This window comes from Prorops nasuta, unplaced genomic scaffold, assembly GCF_024137725.1.
Source record: "Prorops nasuta isolate Cenicafe-Biocafe unplaced genomic scaffold, Cenicafe_Pnas_1.2 PNAS00048, whole genome shotgun sequence".
Classification (NCBI taxonomy): Eukaryota; Metazoa; Arthropoda; class Insecta; order Hymenoptera; family Bethylidae; genus Prorops; species Prorops nasuta.
In genome coordinates, this window is record NW_027116845.1 from 503,517 (window position 1) to 527,348 (window position 23,832).

The window sequence follows — 23,832 nt, forward strand, 5'->3', positions numbered from 1 at the left end:
CAGGATTGGAGCCTACTGGGACATTGTTTCGCACAGGGGGGTTCCTTGCGGAAGTCCGAGCCTCGCAGACCTATCTGCTGAGGGGCATACATCTATCCCTCAACACTCACAAACAGGTGGTGGTGATGAGTGCGGGAACATGCGGCATCATTGCCAAGCATAGAGTTTGCCAGGAGCGGACCACCCTGGAGGCAATGTTCACGGCCCGTCGAGCTATAGCGCAAGCCTATGGAATTACGGAGGCACCGGGACACATTCCACCGGGCTAACTACGCCCCTGCACAACTCACTATGCATTGGCCGGTATCCAGTCGTAACGCACGTGCAAGCTGGCCTATAGCACACAACTTACGTATGCGAATGGACCCATGGCTGTCTGAGTGCCGCGTCACGCGCTCACCAGCACACACGGACACATCAGCCCAGTCCCATGGTCGCGTTCCGACTTCCTGCTATGGCAGTCTGCGCACGACATTCGCGCAGCCTGCTTGAAGCGGGTAACCAGCGTTCAAGCCAGACTCGATGTTCTATCTCCCCTCCTCGTGGGGACTTATAGACACGGTCATTCTCTTTAGGACTCCCCGAGGCTGCTTCTCCTTATCTAAGGTTGCCTGGGTTATTTGGCATGGCCTCGCCTTACTTCTCAGGGCAACCTGGACATCGTTTACTGGAGCGCCGGTCTTTCGATCCGGGCCTCTGCCTGTCAACGGGGTCCATCCTTGACGTTAGTTATAATCCACTGGTGAGCCTATCTCACGAGTCGGTAACTTAGGGATTAATAATATCCACTGTTCGGTAGGTTTTATACTTTTTATTCGGTATCTCGTATACGCAACGGGGAACTTCGTTACAATATATAGAGGAAACCGCTCTTACACATGTTGGAAAATGGAATCTGGAAGCAGATTTTAGGACATAGCAATATGCCTCGTCTTATAAATAGTGACGCGCATGAATGGTTTAACGAGATTCACACTGTCCGTATCTACTCTCCTCAGGGACCTATTCTTCGGAATGGGTACGGGTGTGGCATGCCCGAGGAACCCTAGCTCGAGGTGTTATCATTTGAACTTATGGGCTCGCTTGCCCTTGATATCCTCGTACGAGCTGCTCTTCAAGCGCACTGGTTGTTGCTCTGTGCACGTTTCTTCCCTGTATAGTGTTATGAAAGTGGCCCTCGGGATTTTCTCCCAACTTTTATGACTGGCGGGCGAGGAGGCGACGGGACCTCGACTTGTGGAAGAGTAAGCGGGACTAGAGCAGTATGCCTAGTTGGTCGGTTGGAAGGGAGAACCAGCTGTCCGATTGGGTGCTCTTGGTTCATGGAACCAGTCCCAGGAGATTTTTTTTACGTATTTGTAAGGTGGTTGGGGAAATTTTCCTTACTTCTGTCCTCTGGCGCTTGTAATGAATTGAGCGGACGGAAAATTTATTTTTCTTATGTGCGCGAGCGCGGTTTTTTTGGCAAGCGATGCGGAGCGTGGCGATGCGATGCTGAGCGATACGAAGCAAAGCAATGCGCCGCAGAAATGCGGAGCAGAGCGATGCGTCGTTGAGCGATGCTGAGCAAAGCAATGCGCCGCGTTGGACTTAGGTCTGCGATGACGGGATCTGCTGGATCTCATTGTTGTCGTCTTTATCAAAAGCGATGCGCCGCGTTGGACATGGGTTTTGTGGTGAGGAGATCTGCTGGATCTCGTTGCTGCCGCCTTTGTCAAAGCAATGCGCCGCGTTGGACATGGACTTGGCGACCGAGATCTGCTGGATCTCGTTATTAGTGCCTTTGTCAAAGCAATGCGCCGCGGAGCGATGCTCTGCAGAGCAAAGCGCTGCAAAGCGATGTCTCGCAAAGCAATGCGCCGCGATGAACTTAGATTTTCTAACATAACGCGGGAGATCTAGTGGCTTTCCTAGCTTGCCCGATTCAAAGTAATGCGCTGTGATGGACTTAGAGTGCGTGAAGTTTGTTGTGACAGATCTGATAGGTGCGATAGAAACAGTCTCTTCGAGGCCTCGAAAAAAATCAGAACAATTGCGTTACACTGAGTATGCGCGCGTGCATAACATGGGGACTTCCAAATTCCACAATGTACCTAAGCAGACATAGCGTGGCGTTAACTGTAAGTGCGTGAATATAAAAGGTCTTTGCCAAGACCAAATCTAACAACTTTACGTGTTAGGCTTGCGGTTGAGACTTGCATTAACACATTGCGTTTTGCGGTAGAGTTTTAAGTGCGTGCGATTCAAAAGATCCTTTCAGGACCTTTCTTTTACTTTCTGCGTTACATTAGTGATAAGAGCGTGCGAATGAGGAAAGGAACCTTTCCAAGACCAAGGACTAAATCTGAGAGCAATGCGACTGAGCGGACTCAGCGAGTGCGCCCCAAAGGTCCTTCTAGCATCCTAGAAGACTATGGCCGAGTCCATGGTAAGAAGTGGGGCCAAGAAATGACAGGCCGGGTTCTGGGCAGCGCAACCTGTTCCCTAATACCGTAAGTGCCCACCGCAATTCAACAACCTATATTAATGCGTGATAGAGGTACGTTGTGTGGGTTTGGCGACCGGAGGTCATGGCTTAATCGCCTGGGCCGTGAGGTAGAAAACCTCTATAAAAAGCTATCCCCAACTTTAAGTTTTGGTCCGTGGCGATAGGGTGTATGGCTGATGGGGCATATCAGTCCCTAACGGCCAAACCTCGGCGAAACTGGCGAACGGCGAGCGTAAAAAGCCTTTTCCCTGGAAAGGGCGTCACCCGGGGAGTGACTGCACTTCGACCCAACTCGTGGGAAGAGAATGGATATAAAAAATAAAAAAGGAGAGGGTCAGGAGGAAGGAGAGAATGAAGTAGTGATGGAGACACTGCCAATTCCTTCAGGTAGTTGAGCAAACCGTTCGCGGTCAAGCATTGTAAGCAGCTTTCGCAGCACTGCAAGTAATGAGGCGAGAAAGAAGCCCAGAACTGAGGATAATGACACCGATGAAGCCGGGCCACTACCTGGTGAAAAGGAGGCTGATGTACTTCAAAAGATGGAAGCGATAAGGAGGAGCTTCGCAAAAATCACGAACGACGACAAGAGCAATGTTAGAAGAGCAACCAAAGATGCCCTTGACGCTTTAATGAGCCAGATCTTCCTGCTAGCTAGTGGACTAGCAATAGAGAACACGGCTCTAAAGTGCAGAATGCAAAATATGAAGCACAAGAAGAAGATTGAAGCGGAGTTGACACCCACGTTTGCTTCCGTTGCGGAAAATCCTAGCCTCCCTAAGATTCCGCATGGAATAAAAGCGAGCCTGAAAAAGACATAGAGGCATACGGTAGTCTTAAAAGAAAAGTCACCAACTAAAGATGGCGCAGAAAGTGCTGAGGAAGTGAAGCAGATACTAATGCAGACAATCAAACCTGCAAAGGAGCATATTAGGGTGGAAAATGACCGGAAAACTAGGTCGGGTAGAGTAATAGTTGAGATATCGAACAAAGCTGACATCACAAATATAAAGGACAATAAAGATCTCATAAACAAAGGTCTGTTGGTATCAAAGTCTGAAAGAATAAGATCGAAAATAGTCATATATGACCTCCCACAGGACACGATTGGCAATGACTTAGCTGAGTCAATATTCACCCAGGATCCGAGCTTGTGCACAAAATTTACGAGAGAAAAATTCAAGGAGGATTTCATCCCGAAATTGAAATTCGGAAAACAGAACCTAAAGACCACAAACTGGGTGGTAGAGGTCTCTGCGACAGTGCGTAACCTGTTAATACAAACTGGAAAGGTATACGTGGAATGGAGTAGGTGCAGAATCAGGGACTTTCTAAGCATTAGTAAATGCTTCAAATGCCAAGAGTACGGCCACACAGCAAAGTACTGCAAAGAGGCCAAGGAGGTATGTAGACACTGCTCGGGATCTCATGCATATGCCACATGCTACCAAAAAGATAGTCCGCCAGTGTGTGTCGTGCAAACGTAGATGCAAGCCTTCAGAGCACAGACCAAGAACAAAGGATTGCGCGACGTACAAGCTTCTATTACAAGGACTGATAGAGAGAACTGACTATGGTCAATAGCACAATATGGGCGCTGAGGATTGCACAGATCAATCTTGGGCAAGGCAGAAATGCGGCATCTGAATTAAGGCAAGTAATTGAAGACCGCAGCTACGACGTGATTGCGGTGCAAGAACCGTTTGTCGCGTTCCATTCAGTGGCTGGGCTGGGCCTTAAAAATAGGACTATTGTGGGAAGCACTGAGAATCCGTGGGCTTGTCTAGTAGTGGTAAGCAATGAAATGGATGCCTTCTTGATAAAGCACTAAAGCACCGCCTATTGTGTCACAGTAGAGTTGAGAACCAGGTTAGGATCTGTATATGTGGTTTCCTTGTACTGCCAATATTCAGGATGCATGCAAGAATATATAGCGACACTCAGAAAGATCCTAGTAGCGCTGCATAAAAAGCCTGTTATATTTGCCGCAGATCTCAATACTTATAGCTACCTCTGGCACAGTAAGGCTACTGGAGCTGGAAGACAAGTTGACAAGTGGGGGGAGATGATGGAGGAATTCATCAGCAAAATGCAGTTAGAAGTGTTGAATAAAGAAAGTGAGTTATCGACTTTTTGCGGGGCTAATGGCAGCAGCAATACAGATGTAACGATGTGTACACAATCCATTAGGGAATACATTAAGAACTGGAAGGTGACAGACAAAATAACCTCAAACGATCACCGCATCATCGAATTTACGCTGGAGAAACCCAGAAATGGACTCCGCAGATGCAAAGCCAATATGACGTAGCACATGCCAACTGGGCGGCATTCAAGTGCCTCCTTAAAGACAAGTTACTAGAGCAGCTAGGTGATCTTAGCAGCTCTAGCGCGGTAAAAACGGTTGGGATTTTCCAAGACGTGTTCTGCCAGGTTCGGAAGCGACTCTCAAGATAAGGAGGGCCAAACCCGAAGCTTCCCAATGGTGGACACCGGAGCTAAAAAAAAGATGAAAGTGGTAAACAGAGCCAGGAGAGACTATTAAAGTGCTGCAAATGTAGAAGACAGGCAGGAACGCAAGGATATCTACAAAGTATTAAGAAAAGAGTACAGTAGAGATATAAAAAGGCAGCATAACTTAAGCTGGAGGAGGTTTGTGAAGAATGAGGGCAATGGGGACGCCTACGGACTACTATACAAGATAGTAGAAGGAAGATTAGGCCTGAAATGGCCTTCAGCTTTATAAACACGCAAGAGGGGCAAACTCAGGAGTGGGGAAAATCCGCGCAAGCCCTGTTGGAGGGCCTGATCCCACAGAACCAAGAGCTGGAGAGTGATACCAACCTTAGGAAGCTTGGAATTGAGAAAGGAAGCGACCTAGACTTCGAGAAATGGACTATCCAGGAGACCAAACCCGGTATCAAGTCGCTAAAGTTAAGGAAAGCCCCAGGTCATGATGGCCTCGTGCCTAAAATAATCAAAGTTGCGGCATCATCTAACCAGGTAATACAAAAGTTATGCCAGGTGTATAACAAATGCGCACGAGAGGGAGTATTCCAAAGTGAGTGGAAAAAGGGAGTAATAGTCGCTCCTCTGAAAGGAAGCGATAAGGACCCAGCTCAAACAAAGTCGTACAGGTCAATTTGTCTAATACCCATATTAGGTAAAGTATTTGAGAAGCTGATCATGGAGAGATTAAGGCACTACGGTGCACACCATGGACTATCTGCCCAAAACCAATTCGGCTTTCGCAGGAAGAAGGCGACGGTTGATGTGGTAGAATATGTGCAACTAAAAGCAGCCGAGAGCAAAAAGAAATATGTGATGGCGATACTATTCGACATATCAGGAGCCTTTGACAACCTATGGTGACCTGCTGTTATTGAGGAACTAGTACTCAGAAAATGTCCAAAATGGCTACTACGATTGTTAACAAACTACCTCATGGGTAGGGTAGCGATACTAAAAGGAGTATATGAAGATGTATGCAAGAATGTTCCCAAGGGATGTCCGCAGGGGTCAGTACTGGGTCCTGAGCTGTGGAATATAGGAATGGACAGTCTACTACGAGAAATAGAGAGCTACGAGGCTGCGGCATACGCTGATGACCTAATCGTGCTGGTGCAAGGCGACTCCAGACGGAAGTTAGAGAGACAAGGAGACAAGTGTGTAGTAAAAGTCATCAGATGGGCGGAAAACAAGAAGTTAAAAATATCAGTGCCCAAAACGGAAATGATTCTTCTGAAAGGACACCTGGGCAGGCAAAGACCACTCTCCATACAGCTGCTAGAACAGCGAATAAAAATTGCACATACGGTAACATATAAAATCTTTACGATAGGAGAAAATTCTGATATCCTCCCACACTTAGATAAGATCAAGGTCAAGGGCACACGGCAATGGCCAAGTTCTTTCGACTGGCCAAAGCAACGTGGGGAAATAAGTTCCCCACGCTCAGCATCCTCTACAAGGGGATATACCTGGTAATAGTAACGCGTATGCGGCAGGATGCTGGGGAAACCTAGCAGGAAAACAAAAAATAAAAAGGAAACTCCTAAGCATGCAAAGGACCCCGTTAATAATGTAACCAAGGCTTACAGTACGACCTCAACCTGCGCAACTACAAGTGCTGGCGGGAATGATAACGCTAGATCTAGAGATACAACAGCGCTGGGCGATACATAGGATACGTAAGGGACGAAATACAAGATATATAGATTATAGCTACGATGGCACTGAGGAAATCAAAACAGCTGAGCGGAGAGTCAAGGAGGAAAAGCTTACGAAATGGCAGCAAAGATGGAACACCTCGACAAAAGGGCAAACAACGTACAGCTTCTTTCTTGATGTAAGGAAGAGGTTAGACTCAGTACGGATAAAACCCGATCACTGGACATCAAAATTCCTGACTAGACACGGAGACTTCACAGCAAAGCTTTGCTCCATGAAATTAGCGCCATTCTCACTGTGTGAGTGTGGAAGAGAAGAGACTTCCTGGCACTTGCTATAAAACTGCAATAAGTATGACGAACAAAGAATGAAGCTACTAACGGTGGTATTCAGAGACGTGACTCGAGCTTGACTCGAACTCGACTCAGGCAAAAATATATAGTATATGTAACATAAACTATAGTATAAAAACTCGACTCGAGTTCGAGCCACGTCTCTGAATACCACCGTAAGAGAAGGTATGTGAGGTGTAGAAGCAGAAGACGCGTCACAAGTGCAGGTGACTAAAGAGAACTTTAAAAACTTTAGGACGTTCTGCAAGAGAACACTGCAAACAAAATTGAACAAGATAGACAAGTGAAAAGGACGCAAATGACGCAGAAAAATACGGCCCTGGCCTTAATGCCTATGACTCCACCTCCTCGTGGTCCCCGCTGTGTGGGCAACGTCAAAATCTTGACGGCTAAGTGAGTCAGTCGATAACATCAAGGGAAAGGCCTACTCTATTCAATGATGAGTCGGTCAGAGAGAAAGTATTCGGCTCAGAGAACAGGGGTTCTTCCGGTCTGCTCCTTTGGTAGGTAGCAAAGCTGAAAGTGGACTGCAATATACCGAGAAGGGTATTAACCCGGCATACGGAACTATTACTGTCCCTATCTACTTTCTAGCGAAACCACTGCCAAGGGAACGGGCTTGGAAGAATTAGTAGGAAAAGAAGATCCTGTTGAGCTTGACTCTAGTCTGGCACTGTAAGGAAACATGAGAGGTGTACCATAAATGGGAGATGGCAACATCGCCGGTGAAATACCACTACTTTCATCGTTTCTTTACTTACTCGGTTAGGCGGAGCGCGTGCGGCATGGACTCTTTCCTGGTCGTCACGGTGTTCTAGAGCCAAACGTGTAAGAGTGGTATGAGGCTTCGGCCGATCGCCGTTTATAATCCCGCGTGATCCGATTCGAGGAAACTGCCAGTCGGAGAGTTTGACTGGGGCGGTACATCTGTCAAAGAATAACGCAGGTGTCGTAATGCCAACTCAGCGAGGACAGAAACCTCGCGTAAAGCAAAAGGGCAAAAGCTGGCTTGATCTCGATGTTCAGTACGCATAGAGACTGCGAAAGCACGGTCTATCGATTCTTTTGGCTTGAAGAGTTTTCAGCAAGAGGTGTCAGAAAAGTTACCACAGGGATAACTGACTTGTGGCGGCCAAGCGTTCATAGCGACGTCGCTTTTTGATCCTTCAATATCGGCTCTTCCTATCATTGCGAAGCAGAATTCCTCAAGCGTCGGATTGTTCACCCGCCAACAGGGAACGTGAGCTGGGGTTATAACGTCGTGAGACAGGTTATTTTTACCCTACTGATGACTCGTCGTTGCGATAGTAATCCTGCTCAGTATGGGAGGAACCGCAGGTTCGGACATTTGCTTCACGCACTTGGTCGAGCGGCAGGTGGTGCGAAGCTACCATCCGTGGGATTATGCTTGAATGCATCTAAGGCCGTATCCTTTCTAGTCAAAGGAGGCAACTATATTTCTAGGAGTCTCGTGAGTCGAAAGGCTCAAAACAATGTGACACTACTAGGTAGCCGTTCCTCGGGACGGTTATCGCACGAGACCGTTTTTCCTTATGTGGTCACGTCAAACGATGGGATCTCGCCGTACGTTGGACTGGTCCGAACGGTCAATAATGGGTTTATCAGTTCAATGTCAAGACTCGGAATCGTCTGTTGGCGATTTGGTACCTGGCGGGGTGTTGTACTCGGTAGAGCAGTTACCACGCTGCGATCTGTTGAGACTCAGCCCGTGGCTTGGGGATTCGTCTTGTCGGTTAGTCGAGCCCCGAATGAAGAGCATTCGCTTTGAGACACGCGGCTCTGCTGGCAAAAGCAATGCGCCGCGTTGGACTTGGTCGCTGTGTGGACGGGCCGGCTCACGAGCGAGGATTTCGCGTCCGCCGGCCGAAAGGAATGCGAGTAGCAGTACTAAACAGGACTTGGATGAAGTGTTGGTGAGGGTAGGTAAAGAGTGGTGAGGCGGAATTTTCAAACATGGTGCGATCCATATATGGTTATGTCCAAATATGGTTCGTGTCCGGTTTGGGGGGGGGGGGGGGTGGGTGTGTCCCTTCACTGGCCCCGCCCTTTTTTTTAATTAAGGCCCCGCCCACCACCAACCCCTTTTTTAAACCCCGTGTGTGTCGGTGTTTTTTTCTGCCCGATCGTTGGGGTAGCATGAGGGGGTAAGAGGTTGCGGACCTCCCATACCTGGATGCGCTTCCGATAATGCCCAAGCTCGGTCGGCAAAGCAGTGAGTATCTTTATCAGCTTGAAAAAAGTATTAATATTTTAAACATGTGTCGAGAGAGAGAGAGAGAGAGAGAGAGAGAGAGAAAGAGTGAGAGAGACGAAAAGGTCTTCGCTACAATAAGCGCGTTAATAGCTCCTGCCTGTGTCATACAAATTTTTTTCGTAACCTTAAAATCTCTCCAGTGATGGAGGAGGAGGAGGAGGAGGAAATTGTGGGTACCTCAATTATTCTTCAATTGGTTAAAAGAAATCTATTTTCAATAGTTCAATTGTTCTCTATATGTATATAAAACAATTAATGTGTAAATTAATTCTCTACTATACATGTTAAAATATTTTTTTTATTAACATATTGTAACAGTATGATATATAAAAGAGAGTGAATCATATTTAAGAATATTACTGTGATTCAAGTGTCTATCGTCAACGGTAACGAAGTTGGTTGATTGTTTGAGAAAACTTCATTTCTCTCTCTCTCTCTCTCTCTCTTTATTGAATATTTTTTGTGGGCCATTCCACGTCAAAACAGACATATTTCGGAGTATAACACCGATTTTTTTTAAATATATGTTAATATATAAGAAAATACAAGACTGTGCGAAACAATGTCCTAAGAGAGCTCCGAACCTGTGGTCAGAAGGGAAGGTCTTATTCTAGAATAAAATTCAAAGACAAGGTACTAGGCAAAATGAGTTGTTTATTTAAATAAATAAAAATATACAAAATTTACAATATATATATTTACAAGAACCGCTAGACTAATTATCGACTTTCTAGGGAATTTGCTCTCGTCAACTTCTAGGGAACTTCGATAGACGAAGATTCACTAGAACCCCAGAAACCAGAATTCCCCAGAAAGGAACGCGGACTTAGAAGCTCCCGGACTGGGCAATTTTCCCTGGGGTACTCCACAGTAAAATCCCCAGCCACGGGAGGAAGCGAAGTAGGAGAAGTGGTTTTAGGGAAGGGGAAGTCCCCTTACCCCTCGGCCTCCTTCTCACAGAGCTATAGTGGCTCCGAGCCACCCCAACCCCTAGGGTGAATTCTACCCCTCCCGCTACCCGACTCTTTCGAGATCCCTGGACTTGAGGGTCGGAACACTGGGTCCGAGGTAGTCCTCGGAGGCAGCGTGGAGGGGAAGGAGAGGGTTAACTTCTCCCGGGCAGTCCCCGGAGAAATCTCCCTTAGGAGGGAGGATATTGCCGCAAAGGGGTAGTCCCCTCTTGGTAGGCGGTGGGTGTTTGGGTGATACTTACCAAAGTAGTCGACCCGTAAAGTTCGCCGGTAGAGGCGCTCCTTTTGCTGGCCTGATGGAGGCGTCAAAAATTGCTGTGAAGGCGACAAACTGCTGCTGTTGCGGCTGCTACGCTGCTGTTGCGGCAAGTTTGGGGTGCGATGGGTCCTTATCAAGGACCCATCTATATAATTCCGAGGCACGAAACTTGCCAGCGAGAGAGCTGCTCGTGTCGCTGGCCACCTAGTGGTCAGGCGCGCAAGCTGTGCCGCGGCCACGACGCGCCAGGGCCTGTAGACGCGCAAGCGCGCCGCGGTGCGAGATAGAGAGAGACAGGTGGAGCGGCTACACGCTGTTAGTCTAGCCGTCCCCTGTGAACGCAATAGAGACAGGGAGATATAGCAAAAATGTGGAATCTACTTCTCAGCATCTTTGCTCCTCCCGATCTCGAACAAAGACTTTTGGCGCTAGTTTGAGTCAAAAATCTTTTTTCGTTTCGGAGATACGAGCTGTCAAAGTTTGCAGTTTTACTGTTTTTGGTAAAAACACGTAATCTTTGAAAATTTATATCTCCTAAACGAATAAAGATAGAAGACTCTGGCTAGAACGAGTGTACTCAGAAAAAATAATACTTTATTAGAAAAATAAAAAAAAATAGTTTGTTTTAATTGGTTAAAACTATTAACAATTAAAATAACATTTGAATTAACAAATGTGTTGTCATGGTCTGACAATTATAAGAAAATATCAGGAATGTTCCTTGGAATGTCCTTTACAAAGAAAAAAATTAAAACGCGTATACTCTCTTGGTGTTCATAATGAAAAAAAATATTTTATCACGACGCGCACGGCCAGAAGCGTCGTTCGAGCGGCGTAAACTAATGTGGCGCATGCGTAACTGAGCGCGACTAGTCTCTACATGTCGGAATCCATCAATCTATGAATAATGCGAGTGAATTACATGTTTTAATTGTTTGTTTATGTTTTTATAACTGTTATAAATTAACAATATATTTATTATTATTCTGCTTTATAAGCTGTCGTCATTTATTTACAAAATAATAAGAAATAAGATATTTGAACATGGCATTGAATATACAAATTATATACAAATTTATATTTACATATTTTATTAAATTATGGCAGAAAAAAATATTATGAATATGAAATTGCTGTACTGAAAATATTTAACCAACTTTTACAATTGTATCATTATCTGATTGAGGAAAAGCTTCAGTTTGTAATTGTGTCTTTGAATCTATCGTTAAAAATGCACGATAATTTTTAGTTCCTTTAACTATTTTCACTTTTCAAAAAAATCTCGTATAAAGTATTTTAATAAGCATTAAAATAATTTAAACGAGATTTTTTTGAAAAGTAAAAATAGTTAAAGGAACTAGAAATTATCGTGCATTTTTAACGATAGATTCAAAGACACAATTACAAACTAAAGCTTTTCCTCAATCAGATAATGATACAATTGTAAAAGTTGGTTAAATATTTTCAGTACAGCAATTTCATATTCATAATATTTTCTTCTGCCATAATTTAAGAAAATATGTAAATATAAATTTGTATATAATTTGTATATTCAATGCCATGTTCAAATATCTTATTTCTTATTATTTTGTAAATAAATGACGACAGCTTATAAAGCAGAATAATAATAAATATATTGTTAATTTATAACAGTTATAAAAACATAAACAAACAATTAAAACATGTTATTCACTCGCATTATTCATAGATTGATGGATTCCGACATGTAGAGACTAGTCGCGCTCAGTTACGCATGCGCCTCATTGGTTTACACCGCTCGAACGACGCTTCTGGCCGTGCACGTCGTGATAAAATATTTTTTTTCACTATGAACACCAAGAGAGTATACGCGTTTTAATTTTTTTCTTTGTAAAGGACATTCCAAGGAACATTCCTGATATTTTCTTATAATTGTCAGACCATGACAACACATTTGTTAATTCAAATGTTATTTTAATTGTTAATAGTTTTAACCAATTAAAACAAACTATTTTTTTTATATTTTTCTAATAAAGTATGATTTTTTCTGAGTACACTCGTTCTAGCCAGAGTCTTCTATCTTTATTCGTTTAGGTGATATAAATTTTCAAAGATTACGTGATTTTACCAAAAACAGTAAAACTGCAAACTTTGACAGCTCGTATCTCCGAAACGAAAAAAGATTTTTGACTCAAACTAGCGCCAAAAGTCTTGTATTTTCTTATATATTAATATATATTTAAAAAAAATCGGTGTTATACTCCGAAATATGTCTGTTTTGACGTGGAATGGCCCTTGTATTATCAATAACATATACATTTACACAATAGTTAATTGCTTAAAAATGTTGACTTCCTACGAGAGAGATTAGTGAAAAATACTACTTTTTAATGGAAAATACATCATCATCGTCATCATCATCGATTGAAGATTACATAAATTTTATTAAAAAGTGTAATAAAGCGATAAAAAGTATAAAATCATATTTGAATATGAAAATTGGTGTGGGAGAAAAATAAGTGCAGAGGCTATACTTAATAGAATAATTGGTTTAATGAGAATTATTGAAAGGAAAAAAAAGACTTGTTTAATGACAAAAAATGAGAAAATTGGTGGTGGTGGTGCTGAAAAGAAATTAAATGAAACGAATGAAAAATAATATATATGGCAAGAAGTATAATCAAATTTCAAAAATAAATTTCAAACTGGTGTTGTAATAAATGTGTCATATATTGAACCAATTAACTTTATGTTGGATACAAAAGATAGTGTTTTCCAGTTTATACAAAAAGCAATTTTTAAATTGAATCTATCAAGGTGATGTTGATTTTTAGTGGATTATTTGTGTCAAAAAATAATGAGGAAGTAAAATATTTTAATACAAATTATAATATATTATGCGAATCTGAAAATATCATAAATTGGTGTGATATTGAAATGTCTAACATAAAAAATCAATTAGAAAATTTTCAAGAAAGAGATTCTGGTTGGGCTCTTTCGAAAATAATAAATATCATCCAATGACAGCATCATCGTATATCAAATTAACTCAATGGATTTAAAATAAACATGCTGTTATTAATGTTAAAAATCGTGGAAAAGATTGTTTTGCATGGGCAATAATGACAGGATTTTTTTCCAGCAAAAAAAATTGTAATATATTATCATTTTATCCTCATTATAAAAATTATTTGAATTTTGAAGGTTTAGAATGTCCAATATCCATTAAAGATATTCCTATATTTGAAAAATTAAATAAAATTTCAATAAATGTATTTGTAACTTGAGAAGAAAAAAATTTTATTTACACATCTTATGAAAGAAGAGCAAAATAAACATTTTAATTTGTTGTATATTTCAAATGATTATAATTACCATTATTGTGTAATTAAAAATTTATCATATTTACTATCTAACCAATGTAGTAGAGATAAACATACAAAATATTTTTGTAATCGTTGTGAACATTATTTTAGTAGTAATGATAAATTAATACAACATCGTGTTGATTGTAATCTGGTAAATGATTGTGTAGTAGTACTTCCTGCTAGAAATAATAATATTTTACAATTTAAAAATTATTATAAAAAATTGCAAGTATCGTTTGTTATATATGCAGATTTCGAATGTCTACTTGAAAAAATAGATTCATTATCTGTTCCTGCTAAAGCATTTCAACAACATAAACCATATAGTATTGGATGTTATGTTTCGTGTAATTATAATACTAATTTATCACGATTTAAAATGCAACGTAGTATTGATTGTGCAAAATGGTTTACCAACGAACTTCAAAAAATTGCTGTTGAAATATCAGAAGTAAGTACACAAATTAACATAATTTTTATTTATTATTTATATTGATATATTGTGACGTGGCCAATTCTGGGCGACTTGGGAACGTCACAAAACAAAGTGAATGAGTCTTTCTCTAGCTCATATTTCCGATATCGTTATTATAAAGTGCTTATATTATCATTTTGTGAATATTATCTTTAATACCTTAACAGCGAGTAACATATAGTTCACATAATTAGTATAAGGCCAGGAGGACTCAGCATGCCAAAGAGAAATCCCTCCACAATAAAGGTTTGGATTTAAGAACTATTTCCCAATTTATTGTAATTACCGCTCTATTACCAATATCCATGCGTGACTGCGGTCATGATTTATTTGTCATCTATGTACTATTGTTGTAAGTCTCTATGTGTTGACCTGGGCGAGGGCCTCATCGGACACTTCACCGACCAACGAGGGAACTCGCATCTCATCGTCATCTTCCGGAAATCCTACTATGCAGCTTGGCCGACGGACTAACCCATAACATCGAGGGACCTTCCAATTTAGCTCCGCAATCACCAACTATCGTCTACGAATGCCGAGACCGTCCTTCTCCAGCGACTCTGATCGTCGACTTCGTTCCTGGGGAACCCGTGTAATGTAGGGGTCAGCCACCTCGCCGAACCAAAGTAGATCGCACGCGTCCTTGTGCAATACCGGTAGTATTGCACATTGCTGACGCCCGGAATTCCTTTCCGGAAATGCGCAAAACCTTAGGCGTCGGCCGTGGATGTGGAGACTTTTTGGTCGTCATGTGTCGAAAGATCATGGCGCTACTGACGACACATGACCTATTAAGCCTCCTACATATATGCGAGTTCCGCGACCCTCAAGTCGAGTCTTATTCTGTGCAAGCTTAGCCGCTGCCGCATCATCCGCGTTCCAAAGTCGTAACTCTAGTGTTCGTTCCACGGGAGCAGAGTACTCCACCGTATTCTAACAAATCTCTTGCCCAGTCGCTGTGTACTGGTAGTTAAGTCTAGTATAATTTAATCCGAAACAAGTCGTGTAGAAATTGTCGCAAGTGTACATCTTTCAGTCGTGCCTAACACGTACCGTTCTGGAAGACAAGCACAACTACTACGAACTGATCATAATTAATTAAGTGCGAGAAATCCACAACCATCGGAGAGTCTAGTCTCTCCAATAGTTGTGACAATTAGTAAATAATCCTGCGAATGCTGATCCAGCATTATTAGCGTTTACTGTAAGTATAATTGTAATACCTGAAAATACATAGTCTTGTGTCAAAACTGCTGTTCCAACGTATGTTTGTACATACTATCATTCACCCCGAATCTTGCCAATTCATTACATTCTTACCGCTCGGAGTGTAATACTATAGTTCATTGTACTGATAGTCGAAAAGCTCAATCGACGTTTCTACTGACCCAGACTATAGTGTCGAGTCAGCGCGAAACTCGACCGAAAGGCGGCCACGACTACCCAGTACGTAACACCCGGTTCAATCTCACCTGCCACTAGTCTAACGTCAAGGGCAAAGAACTCCCCATTCTACCCTTTTGGAACATCAAGGTCCAAACCAATCCACGACGAGGCCTTACTGGACGTAGGAGCCGGCCACAAGACTTAGCGGCGTGGTGCCGTCCCAAGTATTGGATCTGGGTGCATGGCGGCCGAAGCTTCAGGCATGCTTTGTGGCCTTGAATATCCCGATATCGCTGGATTGGAGGTTGTAACTGGGAGAAAGGAGGAAGACGATAGAGGAAGAGACCCTAGAAATAGCTGAGAATTACTACCCAATATAACGATATCGAAAGTGTGACGAATAGTTGTTTTTGCTCGAGTAAAGCTTTAATCCATCGCTTGTTCAAGCAAAACGTAAGCTTATAGCCTACTCTATCGATATCGAGAGACGTAAATATTGCGAGTCGTCTAAGGGCATCCTGGCCAGTGGAAGCAGAATAAAGAGAGAAGAATATTAGAAGATGATCGCTAACCATCGCGGATCCTCGGGATTTTCCGGTACTGGATCAATTCCGGGATTTGCTAATTGAAGAGTAGGGATGATCGCGAGTTGCCGTGAGTGACGCTGATCATCGATGTTTCCCGTCTGGACCTCCGGAGCTTCCTGGCCTATTTTAGAGAGCAGCCTATTCCAACGAGGCAATTACCGATCCCATGAATTCTGTCGATATCGTGAGGCGACGGAGAGAACCAGGACCCATGTACTTCTTTCGAGGAGGGAGTCCGGCTTTTCCAACTGCCGAAAATCTGAGGTGAACGATCACCGTCTGGTGAGTGTTTCCCCCCAGGTCGACCATTCAGGGAGATCAATTTGTCCATTATCTTTGTTATTCTTATATTTGATTTTAATCGCTATTTATCAACGGAAATGATTATATTTCCGATTTCGTATGATCTTAGTCGAATATTCTTGAGGGGAATATGCTGAATATTTTCGATATTAGAGTTTTGGGAGTTAATTGGAAAAAATAATCAAATTTCTCAAAATTACGTAGTGTTTGGCGATGTAGCGCATCGAGGGTTACTGGCCCGCTGGTCATAGGTTCGATATAATCATAGATTCTTTAGTAGCATTTTCCGGGACGAAATAGCCCGCGTTTCGTATTATTTAAAGAGTTGATGAACCCCGAGATTGAGTGTCATAGGGCATCAACTCTTTCCCTGATTCACTTACCGTGTTGCTGAATAAATTCTCTGTTCTTGTAGCGTTTGAGATAAGTAGAGTCTTTTCTAAATTGTTGATCAATGTAATGATGATTACCGATATCGATAATAGGAAATGTTCCTGTTAGCCCGAGAAGGCTTATATATAAATCCCAGGACGGTTATGAATAAACCAAATTATATTGTTTATCGCTCTCGCATTTTATTTAGCTGAATTATCGTATCGTGTTTTAGCGACTTTCTTTAAGCATCGGCAGAAACCTCTCCTAACCCTGCCCCTCACCGCTTACCAGCTAGGGATCGAGCTAGCCCAGCAATTGGGACTTTTGGGTATCTTTCGGAGTAAATTAATAGAGAAATGGTCGACGTGGACCTGGCGCCCAACGATTATCGCTTTTGTATTTTGTCTTTTGAAGATGGGGTCATGATCGTGAGTCGTGTCTAAGTATTTATTTTACGTGTCCCCGGACTTATTAATATTCCGTACTTATTTTGCTGTTTTACGCGTTCCCAAGTTATAGTGTATATTGTGCTCTACGCGACAAGCAATCGAGGAGATTTTGCCGCGTAACAATATATATATATTTTTTTAGATAATAAGTAATATTAAACCAATGGAAATGTCAAAACAAGATATTCAGAAATTTGTAAAGGCAAGTTTTTGTCATATTTGTGAAAAACCATTTAGTGTAAATGATATAAAGGTTGGAGACCATGATCATATCACAAAATTATTTAGAGGTGCTGCTTATAATTCATGTAATATAAACTATAAATTAAAACTAAATATTCCAGTCATATTTCATAATTTAAGTAATTATGATGCTTATTTTTTAATTTGCAATATTACAAATAGCTTTGATGGCAATGTAAAAGTAATACCGTTAAATATGGAAAAATATATGACTATAATTAAATGTATAAAAAATAATAATATAAAATTTATATTTTTGATTTATTTCGTTTCTTGAATTCTAGTCTGGAAAAATTAGCCAATTATGTAGATCAGAATAATTTTACGTGTTTGAAATCAGAATTTCAAGATATTAGTTTGAATGCTTTTAATTTATTAACTCTTAAAGGTGTATTTCCACATGATTATGTCAAATATTTAAATGTTTTAAATGAATCAAAACTTCCATCTCGTGAATTATTTTACAATCATTTAAATGAATGTGAAATTTCAAAGAATGATTATACACATGCTCTTAAAGTAAGGAATACTCGTAATATTCAAAATATTAGTGAATATTCTGATTTGTATCTAAAAACAGATGTTCTGTTGTTGGCAGATATTTTTGAAAATTTTAGAAAATCATGTATAAATAATTATAGACTTCATCCAGTTCATTATTTTAGTTTACTAAGTTATACATGGGATGTAATATTATTTTATACTGATATTAAGTTGGAATTAATAACTAATATAGACATGTTAACATTTATTGAACGAGTTATAAGAGGTGGTCTCAGTCAATGTTCTAATACGTATGCCAAAGCAAACAGTAAATTTTTATCAAATTATAATTCAAGCGAGTCATCTCGTTATTTAATGTATTTTGATGTGAACAATTTATATAGTTGGGCAATGTCTCAGGCTTTACCTTTTGAACATTTTAAATGGGTTGAGAATTGTGAAAATTTTAAAGTAAATGACTATGCTGGTGATTCAGATACAGGATACATCATAGAAGTTGATCTTTCTTATCCTGAAAAAATTCACGATTTACAAAGAGATTTACCTATTTGTCCAGAAAATAAAAAACCACCAAATTCAAAAATTTTAAAGCTATTAGCAAAATTAAACAATAAACATCGTTATGTAATACACTATAGAAATTTGAAACAAGCTTTAAATCATGGTGTGGTTTTGGAAAAAATACACAGAATTTTAAAATTTAAACAATCATTTTGGTTGAAGAGTTATATTGATTTGAATACTAAATTACGAACTGAAAGTAATAGTGATTTTGAGAAAAATTTAGACAAATTAATGAATAATTCTGTTTTTGGTATAACTATAGAAAATGTACGTAAGAGATGTAATGTTTATATAAAAAATAATTGGGGAGGTAGATACGGTATAAGATCATTAGTGTCAAAACCAAATTTTTATCGAATTTCAATTTTTGACGAAGATTTAGTTGCAATACAATTGAAAAAATTAAATGTTATTATTGATAAACCAATATTTATTGGAATGTGCGTTTTAGATTTATCTAAAGTATGTTTATATAGTTTTCATTATGATGTAATTCTACCAAAATTCAAATTAGACGTAAAACTTTTGTATACTGATACCGATAGTTTAATTTATGAGTTTAAGGGTGAAAATATTTACGATTTCATTCTAGAAAAAATAGATTATTTTGATACAAGGGATTATTCTATTAATAATAAATATAATATACCTTTGGTTAATAAAAATTAATTGGTTTAATAAAGGATGACTGTAACGGTAATTTAATGTCAGAATTTGTTGGAAATCGATAAAAAATGTATGCATATCGAATCAACGGTGAGAATAAGGATAAAAAATGTATTAAAGGTATTAAAAGCTATGTTGTAAAAAATATAGAATTTGATGATTATATAGATTCTTTAAAAAATTTCAATACATTAATGTGTAAACAAAATATAATAAGATCAAATTTACATAATGTCTTTACAATTTGTGATGAGAAAATAGCTCTAAGTCCATACGATGATAAAAGATATTTAATAGCACAAATTCAACTGATACATTACCATGGGGTCATAAAAATGTAATATAAGTAAATTATGAGAATTAATAAAACTTTTTATTTAAAAAAGATATTTTTTATTACATAATAATTATAATACATTATTTTTATTAATCCATGAATTATGGTTTGAATTTAATCCTAACCATTTTAAGAAAACTTTATTTCTTTTTTTCTACTAAGTATACATCAGGATTTGCAACACTATGTAGTTCATACTCGTAAAATCCACCTACCATTGATTGACCAGTAAAATCCTTTAATAAATATGTTATTGGATTTGTTCTTTGAACTTTTTCTATTCTAAATACTTCTGTTCTCTAATTGGGTTTATAACCCTTATTAAATAAATGTTTATATTTGCTTATATGAACAGCATCGCCGACTTTATACTTTGCCGGTGCAGCTATTTTTATGAAATTATACACATTTTTCATTAAATCTTTTTCTCGTTCAATTGTTACACTTTGTGGAGACATACCAATAGTTTTATGCTTACGATTGTTGTAATCTTTAACTAGATTTGACAGTATGTTCAGCCATTGATAACTTCCATTAAGCGTAAACATTTTCCACATACTGCTCTTCAATGTTCTATTGAAACGTTCAACTACTGATGCTTTAAGTATACTATACGTTGAATAATGATTAATTCCATGATGTTTCATTAGTTGCTGAATATTTGTATTGTAAAATTCTGTTCCATCGTCAGTTTGCAAATTTTTTGGTTTTCTCTCTTCTAAAATTTTGGAAAATGCATGAGCAACATTTTTTCCACTTTTAGTTTTAATTGGTATAGCCCAAGCATATTTTGAAAACACGTCGATAATTGTCAGTATATATTGATGATTTTTATTAATTTTTGAATACAATCGCATATCCATTAAATCAGCTTGCCACAAATCGTCATATCCATGAACAATAACTTGTCTTCTAATAAAATTTTTTCGTGCTGGAGCATGTAATTCATCAACAAGTTGTTTTTTTTCTTTACTCATTTTTGTTTTCCCTTATCCAACAGTTCATGCATTTTTTCAATAATTCTTCAAAATTAACAGGTTCATTCTCTGGAATAACTGAAGGTAATGTAGGAATTGGTGGGAAGTTAGGTTTTATAGTAAGGATTTTTTGGTCTTTCATTCGTTTAATTTCTTCGGCTAATGTATTTATCATATTTACACCAAAGTCCATTTGTTTCTTAATTTCACCTTTGATATCATCATTTAAAGCTTTAACATCAGTTTTTAATATATTATAATCTTTCAAACTTTTATTTGTATCCTTATTAAAAGTATCACGTAATAAATCTATTTTTTTTTATTTCATTATTAACATAATCCTTTATAGTTTTCATTTTATTTTCTGTTCAAAATATTTGTTAAATTCTTTAATTTGATTCCTTAAATCCACTTTTTTAATTTCATCCTTAACATTCTGACTCAAATATTTAACATTATTTTCTAATTTTTCAATTTCACTCTTCTTCCTACCAATATCCCCCTCGAATTTTTTTCTCTTATCATCCCAATTCATATTTTTAATATCACGTTGAAGCTTCCCGCTCAACGATTTTACACTACTCTCCAATTTTTCAATTTCGCTCTTTTTCCTGTTAAAATCCTCCTCAAACTTCTTCATTTTATCATTCAAATTTAATTTCTTAATTTCACTCTTGATATTCTCGCTTAACGTTTTCACATTAATTTTTCAACTTTTCAATTTCACTCTTCTTCCTGTCAAAATCCTCGTCGAATTTTTTCTTCTTCTCAACCAAGTTTAATTTAGTAATTTCATTTCTAACACTATCACTCAATAATTTCACATTACTCTCCATCTTTTCAATTTCACTCTTCTTCCTGTCAAAGTCTTCCTCAAATTGTTTTGCTTTATTTTTCAAATCAAGTTCTTCTATTTCATTTTTTACTTTATCATTCTGTAATTGTACATTAGTAGTTATTTTATTAAAATCATCCAATTTTTTTTGCCAATTTTCATTGAAATCTTTTTCTTGTATCCAAATCAAATTTTGGAATATTATTTGAAATTTCATTCTGTAAAAATACTTTATCAATTTTGGCTGGATCTTCGTTATTTTTTTTTAACTTCTGTATCAACATATGATTTGGTCACTGCATCTGTATGGTTTAATGGTTCACCTAAATTTATAATTCGTCTTTTGCGTGCATCATATTTACCTCCATTAATGTTAAAAATTCATTTTGATTTACTGTTCCTACAATAGAATTATCTATTCTAGGTCTTTTTCTTGACACTTAACGATAACGGTATCGTTCATTTAAAGATTTACCAAACACACCGATGGTCATCGTGATACTGATTGAAAATGCGAAAATTATTTTAATTTATTTTAAATCCAGCCTCTTTAATCTCCTCAATAATAGATATTATTTCATTTTGATGTGAATTGTTTCCTGCAGTTTGTGATGCAAAGAGTAATCGTAGTCGATCAATAAGTTCATTAGGATCATCCCAATGAACATAATCAATGTTATTGTTTCTATTGAGCAACATACTGGGAGAACTAACCCATAAACCTTGACCTTTTATTTTAGAAAAGAGTGGTTTTATAATAAACATATATTTATCTCCTTTACTACATTTAATGTGTTCACCAGGTATATGACCTCGTCTATGTGCACTTGTGTACTGTAATATATCTTTATATTGTTTTAAATCTTCATCGTTATAGAGTGTCTCATTAGGTTTTTTTATTAACAAAAGTTCAATTAATCCTTTAGTACCTTGATACCTTTTTTCACCTACTGTTACAACATCATTGGAATCAATATGAAAGATTTTATTTCCCAAATATAATTTATTATCACGAGGATCGGTGTATATACCAAAAACATCATCAATTGTTTCATGTTGTCCTAGAAGCAGTTCTCTTGCATAAACTGAATGTATTGTAGCATATTGTTTTGAAACAGGTGACTCATCAATTGATATATATTCCATGGGCAATGATGTTTCTTCTTCAATCGGTTGATTGTTAAAACTTTCATTTAAATTAATTATATTATCATTTGTAGGAGATGTATCATGTAAATTTCGATTTAATTCAATTGCGTTATTTGCTGAAGTATGACGATTTGTATTTATTTCTTCTGAATTAAAATTAATTTCACGTATTTTTTTCCACGGAACTTCCTTTATATTGGAGTAGATGACTCTGAATGAATTCTCTTCAACCGACCTTCTTTTATTGGAGTAGATGTTTCCGAATGGATTCTCTTTAATAAACGTATGTTTTTTCTCGGTTCCATTTTCATTAATATTTTATCTTCATCTTTTGTATTAATTATTTTCTGCAGTGGTTGAATAATAGGTTCTAAACTTTTAATAACTTTCATCCTATCTTCTTATTGACCCATCTTCAGTGCTCGATGTTTTTTTCGTATTGATTTACTAGTATTAACAATTGCTTTATTCACTTCCTCTACCTGTTTTAAACTTCTCATATTTTCACTACTACTTTTGTTGGTTTGTTTTTCCATGATGTGTTGTCTTTGCCACATACAATATTACTAACTTCAATTAATCACATCATGTATGTTTTAATATTTTTTGTCATGTGACACTCTCTATTTTTTCTCTCTCTCTCCATTTTATTTGATAATTATAAATTCATCAAAACCTTTACGATATCTTCCACTATTGAAGTGACTGTCCTTGTCGTTTACCAAAAATCCAAATTTTGGTTTCCAGCATATTGAGCATAAATCACAAAACTTTTCAAACGACATATCATTATTTACATGTTCATTATAAATATGACGTAAATTTGTATTATCCTGATTGAATATTAGTATAAAATTTGCATTATCACGAATTAAATGTTTAGGAATTTTAGCATAAGTATGACAAAGATAAAAACAATCAATTTGAGAATGTCTACCCATCGAAAAATATTCCCGAATTATTGATTGGTTATCATATGGTACATCGTCAAAGATAAAAATAGAATTTTGCATACTATCATTAACAGGAATAACATCTATATTATTGGTAAAAGTATAATAATTAATTATATCCTCTAGATTATTACAATCATTTTGTATGAAACAATATTTTGGTTGATTT

The 23,832-nt window shown here is 38.3% G+C and overlaps 3 protein-coding genes across 3 annotated transcripts; 1 reads left to right on the forward strand and 2 right to left on the reverse strand.

Moving 5' to 3' along the window:
* Window positions 1-7,636: 7,636 nt before the first annotated feature.
* On the reverse strand, window positions 7,637-8,197 carry LOC136784128 (uncharacterized). The gene is made up of 4 exons (XM_066744646.1): window positions 8,132-8,197; window positions 7,988-8,046; window positions 7,770-7,935; window positions 7,637-7,681 (listed from the first exon to the last, which is right to left on the reverse strand). Exons 1-4 carry the CDS (start codon window positions 8,195-8,197, stop codon window positions 7,637-7,639), a joined length of 336 nt encoding a protein of 111 aa, XP_066600743.1.
* An 8,544-nt stretch (window positions 8,198-16,741) lies between these two features.
* On the forward strand, window positions 16,742-19,415 carry LOC136784129 (uncharacterized). Its single transcript, XM_066744647.1, has 6 exons — window positions 16,742-16,774; window positions 16,831-16,887; window positions 16,966-17,107; window positions 17,219-17,382; window positions 17,578-17,867; window positions 17,963-19,415. Exons 1-6 carry the CDS (start codon window positions 16,742-16,744, stop codon window positions 19,413-19,415), a joined length of 2,139 nt encoding a protein of 712 aa, XP_066600744.1.
* Window positions 19,416-22,086: 2,671 nt separating this feature from the next.
* On the reverse strand, window positions 22,087-23,210 carry LOC136784130 (uncharacterized). The gene is made up of 3 exons (XM_066744648.1): window positions 23,159-23,210; window positions 22,946-23,080; window positions 22,087-22,856 (listed from the first exon to the last, which is right to left on the reverse strand). The coding sequence occupies exons 1-3, from the start codon at window positions 23,208-23,210 to the stop codon at window positions 22,087-22,089; spliced, it is 957 nt and encodes a 318-aa protein (XP_066600745.1).
* Window positions 23,211-23,832: the final 622 nt, after the last annotated feature.